Raw genomic sequence first — 8,450 nt, forward strand, 5'->3', positions numbered from 1 at the left:
TAACCAGGGATTGAACTCAGGCACTTGTGCTTGCCAGGGAAGCGCTTATTCATAACACTGAGCCATCTCCCCAACCCCTCACATGAAATTCTTAATGCACATTTTTATTATAGTGGAATTAGAAAATGAATACTGAGAGCCAAGATAATACTAACATAATAACATTTCCCTAGGGTAGTAACAAAGACAGTTTTGTATATCATTTATGCATTCAGAACATGATTAAAATTTCCTGCTTAAACTGGATTTTACTGAAGCACATGCTTTGGATTTTCAGTATCTTTATCTCTAAAAAGTTTAATGCGTACAACATTTAACAAAAGTTTCTCTTTTTCTTTTTTAAAGAGAATAAAAATAGTAGAAAAACACAGAAGTGATACAGTATTTCATTAAACAAAATGATAAGAATTCAGCAATGGTTCTTATATTGCACATTGTTGTGTTCAAATTAGTTGTTCAGATTACCAGACATAAGCATGCAGAATTGGTCAGATAATTAAAAAGAAGAAAAAAATTAAGTATTAACAGTTCATTTCAATAGATCAGTAGAAATCAGCAGTACAATTATACAAAGTATTTTGTGCATATACATATATATATATTTTTTTTTCCCTTCCTTCTCACCTTTCCTTCATCTTGTTTCTTTTTTCAGGTTCTTACACTAGGAAGACAAGTTTCTTTATATGCAGTCATGACAAGAAAAAAATAAAGAATAATACTTATATTGAGTAGACACTTTCACAACCCTGTGAACAACAAACATGGAGACCAACATTTATTCTTTTATTGAGTGAGGGGTTACACTAAGATCTCATAGCTGGGGAAAAAAAAGGAAGAGTGGTATCTCTGGTGATTTAGGATCATCTAGTTCCCATAATACAAGTTCCATGTAAAGTCAACTTTCTTAATGAAATCCAAATTATTTAAGAATATCATTCACATTTGTTGATATATTAAATCAATGTAAATAGAATAAAATTTCCTCAGTTGGTGTGTCATGTTGTGAGAGCTTGTATGTGATTTTGGTGGATGTGTCTTCTTGCATTCAACATATTAAAAACAGCAAGGGCTACATAAGAAATAATGTTTGACTCTTAAAAAGATAGTAAATTTAATTGCATTGGAGAAACATCTGATACCTTTAAAAAATGTATACTACATGGTTAACTTTGATAAGAGTTGTTTCAGAGTGAGGTATTTTGGGTGAAACATCTCAAGTATTAGATGGTCCTGATATGCTGGGAGGATTCTTTGGCAGTTTTTGTCCCAACTGACTAGCTTGAGGGAACTCAACAGTCAAGTTTCATTTGGAACTTAACTGCTAAAAATACAGTCCATATTCTTCACAGAAAAACAATGGAGATCAAGAACAATAGGTTTTTAAGTGTGTTTATGTGACTAACAGAAAATTGTAGCACCAAGTCTATAATCAGCAACAGGTAATTGACAATTGTACTTTCTGTTTAACCCATTCGAGTTGCAAGGGTAACTGCTCTGTTTTAAAAGCAAGTGAACAAATATTTGAGTCAATTGCATTTTAAGTGGCATATGAATGATTTCTCATTGTTAGTACAGCGTGTTATTTCTTTTGTTCTATTTAATGCCTGTTAAAGTGTTAATATTTGTTAATTTCCAACTGGGCATGTTCTTGACATTGCTTTTTCATGAGAAGATACAGTGATCTACCCGGAGTTTCTTTTCTAGTTCTCACAGCTTAAGTCTTGTCAGCACATGATGATTTGGATTGTACACTCAGAGTTAGAGAAAATTAAATTTAGAATGAACAACAGGTACAGTATGCATACTTGAGGATTTTTTAAAACTAACTTTTATAGTTGTTACCCACTTCATACTTTTTTTATTTTTGCATTTTAGAGGAAAAATCTTATTTTTTTTCCTTTCATTCTGATGAAACTATATCATGAAGGCATCATAAATCCTTTGGAATTCTTTGTTTAGTCATATGGTAGTAAAGTTTACAGCCATGTGACTCCCCCATGCTCACTTCTTTCCTTCTCACTTTCAGGAGTCCTCTGTCATGCTGAAGGTCTTGTGTTACCTGAGGGTGGTGCCGGTAGGAGTGCTGCTGCTGTTCCTCACACTCGCCCAGCCAGGCCTCAAACCAGCAACACCTCCAGTGATCAAGAACCATCCTTTCCACATTTTCTGGGCTGCCCCAACAATGTATTGTAGGAAATTCTTCAAAGTAGAAATGAATCTTCCAGTATTTAACATTATAACAAACCCTTTTGAGACTCAGAGTGGATCCACAATTGCCATCCTTTATCCAAATGAATTGGGATATTATCCTTATTTCTCTCAAGATGGAAAACCATTCAATGGTGGAATCCCACAGAGTATGAGCCTCTTGGCTCACCTTAGGAAAATGACTGCTGATATTGTAAGGGCTGTCCCTTGGTGGCAGTCAGAAGGACTTGTTATTATTGACTGGGAAAATTGGAAACCCCAGTGGGTTTAGAAACTGGGGCAGCAGAATAATCTATAAAGACCACTCTTTAGCCTTCACTAGAGACCACCATCCGGACTGGTCAGAAACCAGAGTGGACGCGGCTGCCCGACAGGAATTTGAAAATGCAGGAAGGAGGGTAATGAATGCTACCCTCATGCTAGCTTTAGAAATGAGACTGAAGCGCTTGTGGGGCTTTTATCTCTATCCAGATTGCTATAATTATGATTATGGAGTAAATCCAGCATTTTACACAGGTAATTGCCCAAATGAAGAAATTGTCCTCAATGACCAACTCTTGTGGCTGTGGGAAAAAAGCACAGCACTTTATCCTTAGATATATTTGGATAAATTATTGAAGTCAAGCTTAAATGCATTGAAATTTGTCCATTATCGAGTTAGAGAAGCCCTGAGAATTGCTGAAATGGCTAGACCTGACTATGTTTTGCCAGTTTTTATTTTTTCCAGGCCATTTTATTTGAATAGTTTTGAAACTTTGTCTGAGGTAAGTCATTCACATTAACAAAATGTACGTTTAGAGGAAAGTTATAAAAAGTCTAGAAAGAAATGTTTCAGAAAAGTTATTTCCCTTTTAATAATGTCATGGTATTAACAGAACATAATTATATAATTGCATATTACCATAATTGATATATTAATATGATAGGATGCTATTTTATTATGGAAAGTATATAATGTATTTCTTTAAATAGCAACCAAATTCTGAAACAGTCTTACTGGTAATTAGATGTGTACTTTGAATTTTTAGATGATGATTTTTACCAACTCAGAATTTTCAAGGATTTTCTAAGGAAGAATTATTAGACTGGAGTTAAATAATGTAATAAGTGGATTAATTTTAACCAAGGAGAGAGTTCTTCCTTTCCTTTTTTTAAAATGTATTTAGTGCAGGGGTCTACAGGGTTTCACTACACGGATTGGACCCCTGTGTTCAGCCTCCCCAGCACTGGGATTACAGGTGCACGCCACCAAGTTGCTGTCTCAGTTGCTGTCTCCGCGCACCAAGGGGCGGGCCTGGTATAGCACGCAGGCAATTAAACCCTGGTTCCTGCTTAAGCAGGCGCCGTAATCCGCTGAGCTATCTGGTTGGCCCGAGATTTCTTGATACAAAAGCGTAGCAGCACTTTTTGAATCCAGAAACATGGAATTGGAGTCAGTCGAATGGAGCAGACAATAAATCATTAACCAATTACATTTTTCCTTTTATTGTACTTTTCTATTATAATTTATTACATTAACTGAAAAAAATAGCATAGACTATTGGTTATTTCTTTAAGAGACTCCAATGTCTAATAGTGTTGAGGGATTAAAAGTGGCTTATGTACATAGATACTGTCCTCAGGTGGACAGAGCGTAGGAGGTGCAGAGATACGTGGAGATGAACTTGTTGGAAGATAATGAGTTCATAGACACTGAGGTGCTTGAGTGTTAGCGAGATTGTTAGGTGATGGAAAGGCTGTAATCATTAGATGTGTGGCTACCTAAGAAAATCTTTAAATGTCAATCATATTTGATCCAACTCTTCTGTTAATTCTGTCCTCAACATGGAAAATAGAGGTGTTGGGTAGACAACACACAATTCACTAGCTAAGACCATTTATATTTCAGAGAAGGACATTTTAAAACAATGGTAATTTTTTCTATAACTATTTAAGAATAAAGTCTATTGGCCTGAAATATTTTTGAATAGAATACATTGATACTAATCATTGCAATAATGTTAATGAAATATTTATTCATTAAATTTAGGAGAAAAACAATAATAGCACCACAGCAAATACTGAAGCAATTTTAGCAGTATCAATCCACCACCGATTTATATATGAATTCTTTTTTAATCTGCAATTTTTTTTTTGGCAGAACTGGGGTTTGAACTCAGGCCCTTGTGCTTGCCAGGCAAGAGCTTATTCAACTGAGCCATCTCCCCAGCCCTATCCTTTTTAATCTGACCTCTTCTTTTTAACACTTTTTCATGAAATACTTTCTGTATCAAAAAAAAAAAATCCCAGTTTTGGACAGTACTATCTTCTAGGAAGTTTTAAGACATGTTGAATTTACTTTGCATCTAAGTATTTCATACCACTAGTTCTAATTCTACCTTCAAGTGTAACAGAATAAATGAAACCCTTCCTTTAAAGACCAGTTCTTTGGATATTCTAAAACATCAGTCATGTCTTCCACAGATTTCTCACTAAAGTATTGTGCACATGAGTGATCTCTCAAATCATGTTATTTTCCAAATGCTTTTGGAAAAAAAGATTATGGTGTATCATTTATTTATTCAAAATTATTTATTTGACACCTACAATGTGAATGCTAACAGTAGAAAATAATAATGATCCATTGAGTCAGATAATAAATTTGATAGAAAACAGCCACACTTTTGTGAATGTCTTGCTATCTTATTCTTCGTACTACTAGAGTTTTGAAATGAATTCTGAGTCACCTTTTCACTCTACTCCATAGAGCAATAGGTAACATTTTCTCATCAAAAAAGTATATAATTACTTGAGCATTATTTCAAAACATTTTCATGACTTTCTATATCCTTTCATAGTTTGAAAATCTACAAACAACATTGAATTTTTTCCCTTTCCAATTGTCTATACAGCATACAATTTCAATGAATTTTAAAACATCCAACTCTTCTGATCTTTTCTTTCAAAAGTGTCTCAACTTAAATAATAGATTGGGTTTATGTTTAAGGAATATAATAAAGTACTAGTTAGTGCAATGAAAGAATAATTTATATTCTTGTTGTATGAGACATATTGCAGAATATGAGTAGTATTATAGTTTAGCATCCTCAACTGGAAGATCCAAAATCTGAATTTCTTCCTAATCTGAAATTTTCAAAAGCTGGCATGATGGTATCAGCAGGAAATTCTTCACCTGCACTCAGGTTGCCATTAAAATGTGGGCACATGAAAAATATTGGATAAAATTATCTTCAGCCTAAGTATGTCAGTCAGGCTTATAGGAGACAGAAATTAGGTTTGTGTTTACAGTTGAGTCTTATGGTTTAGGTCTAAAATATTCTCCAAAAGTTTCCTGCATTTGGAAGATGATTGGATTACTGCGGGACACATTCATTGTTGTATTTGTCCATCGACTAGAGTTCAGAGCCTGGATGTTCTTTTGGGAGGTGGGGCTGATTGCAGACAGGCTGTGTTATAGGGTGACCCAGAAGGATGTTTTCTTGTCCTCGGCTCCTCCCTTCTCCCTCTTCCCTTCCTGGGTTCCACAGGTTGAGCATCTTTCCCCTGCTGTGCTGTTTCTGCCTTGGAGACAACCGGCCATGGTCTGAAACCATGAGCCAAAATAAACTCTCCTCTTTTAAGTTGTGAGTGTCAGGTATCATGTTTCAGGGAGGGGACAATGACTAATAAAGGTCACATCCCCACTATATTTCACTATATATATATATATATATATATATATATATATATATATATATATATTTTCCACTCTGAAAACAACATGAAAATTGGAAATTCTGAACACTTCTGCTTGCATGGATTTCAACCACTTGTCACTGGAGCTTTTTCTCTAATGTAGGAGATCTTTGTGGAGGTCTTGCCATTCACTTATTCCAGTCTTTGAGCCAGTCACTTTTGCACTGAATTTCTAATACTTCTTAGGGAGGAAAGAATGCAGATTATAACCTCTTTAGTATCTAATCAACGGATTTCTCCTTTCTCCTCTTTTCTTTGTTTCTTAGGTAATTAAAAATCACCCAGCTCAATTTCCCAATAACGTTCTAGTCTTTCCCCTCTTCGTAACGCTGATACTGCTTTTCTTGGTTCCTTATCAATTCATTTGAACAATTACTATCACTTCCCAACTGGTGCCTCTGACTGCCCCATCTTGATATTTTTTTAGAATGTGTTGGATTATACATCTACTAAAATGGCTTTTAGAGTTATAAATTTATATCATTTCAGTGATGAATTGTATTTGGATTCTGTTTAGAAACAAGGATTTATATATCTTTACTTTCCCCCCAAATCCTATGTTTTTCTCACAAGAAGTTACTGAATGTCCTCTGCATGGACCATGTTCTTGTCTGCATATAAGTCCTGTCCTTGGTCTGCCTTTAATGGCAATGGAATACCTATCGCTTACAAAATTAAATGAAAAAAGGGGATATAAATGAAGGATCATTTTGTATCTGTATATACAAAATAGGATAGATATATAGCTACTTTCTCTTAATTCAGTGAGAAGAAAGATTTGTACTAAAAGTGTTTGGACAGGATATCATGTCTGCATCCTGTATTATGAATAACCACTACAAAGACAACAATATGCAATGTGTTAATTATTGAAACTGTCCTATTAATCGGTTTTGAAACTGTCTCATTGTTATTTGTTTCTCAATAAAATTAATTAAAAAATGGGAAATTAAACTCATTCTCAAAGATTCACTTAAAATTTCACCTGTTCAAGGAAGATGTCTCAAACTCTTCCATGTAGAATTAAACATTTCTTCAAATCTTCATAAGATTTGTGGGGGCTGCAAATGCAAATAAGCATAATTACTTGTTTTTAATATCTGTCTCAAACATCAGTCTAAAGCATTACCACGGGAGTGGGAATTTAAATAGTTTTCATTTTTATATCCTCAGTGTCTAGAATGTTGCCTTAAAAATCATAATTATTTATCAAATAAACTAGGAAGGAGAGGCAGAATAGCCTTTTACAAGCCTCCTTGTCTTTTGTTTTAGAAACAAAGATATAGTTATTGTGGTTTTTAACCAGGGTTGAAAGAAGTTGAGTCTTACTGAATTGTCAATGACTAAATTTTGTTTGGCAGAAACTGCTTCTGATGCTTCTCTTTTCTAGGAGGACTTGGTGCATACGATTGGTGAAAGCGCTGCATTAGGGGCAGCAGGAATAATATTGTGAGGAGGATATGAATATATTGCATCAAAGGTAAGCAATTATTTCCTTCAGCAGCTTGAATATATTCTAGATAGTGACATTTAAAACAATTCACATCAAGGCCAAACAGTTGCTGACTTGTGGTCCCTTGACTTTATTTTTTTTAATCAGTACATTTGCAGTACAGAATACTTACAGTCCTGTGTGGAGTGGTACCTGTACAGAACACATCTTAATTATTTTTTCATCCCTGTGGTTCCCTCTCCCCATCCCCTCTGGATCACTTTATTCCCTTTACATCTAAGCAAGTTCTGTCTTCTTAGTCTTATTATCTGTTTTTTATTTTGTTCCTTATCTAAATTTGAGTTTCTCATATGAAAAAGCATGCAATATTTAAGCATGCACATCTGATTTATTTTACTTACCATCATGGTCTTAACGTATATATCCATTGTGTCTAAATATGTACCACGTTTTCTCTACCCATGAAATCCAAATAGTAAGGGATTAACATTGCTTAGAATCTACTTTGTATCAGCCACTGTGATTAAATGTTTGGAAAAAGAATAATCTTCAATCAGGCATCCCAAAGTCAGAAACTGATTGTTATATCCTAAGGATATAGTTTTAGACATATTAATTCACTTGAGCCTCAACTCATTTATTTAAAAATTATACTAGAATTAAAACCTATCTGCAGTAATTTTAGTAGATAACATATCAGAATTTATGTCAGTAAAAAAGAATATTAAATTTTAAAAATTTCTTATCATGAAGAAAGGTGGATTCTGTAAAAATTATTACTTATTTTATTCATTGCCTATGAAAGAAATGCATGTGAGCTGAAAATATTTCTGCATAAAGGTTCAACTATGCTATGTAGCAGATTGTTAGCACTTACTTATTTAGATTGAATGAACTTTTGAATAATGCCCCATTTTCCTTACTTATAGCCCTTGACAATGACCACAACTACTATTGTAGTCTCTGCTTCTATGTGTTTTACTTTTTAGATACTTCTTGTAAGTAGAATCAAGCAGTACTACTGGTCCTTTCATGGTTTATTTATTTCACTTAG

General features: G+C 34.2%; 1 protein-coding gene across 1 annotated transcript in view; it reads left to right on the forward strand.

Annotated features, from left to right (window-relative positions):
• Positions 1–2,038: 2,038 nt before the first annotated feature.
• The window catches only part of LOC101587132 (hyaluronidase-4), a 20,058-nt gene continuing 13,646 nt past the window's right edge, over positions 2,039–8,450 (forward strand). Inside the window, 3 exon segments of the mRNA XM_023703434.1 lie at positions 2,039–2,473; positions 2,475–2,972; positions 7,334–7,423. Coding sequence (XP_023559202.1) covers positions 2,039–2,473; positions 2,475–2,972; positions 7,334–7,423 — 1,023 coding nt within the window.

Source organism: Octodon degus, unplaced genomic scaffold, assembly GCF_000260255.1.
Source record: "Octodon degus isolate 3935 unplaced genomic scaffold, OctDeg1.0 scaffold00170, whole genome shotgun sequence".
NCBI lineage: Eukaryota > Metazoa > Chordata > Mammalia > Rodentia > Octodontidae > Octodon > Octodon degus.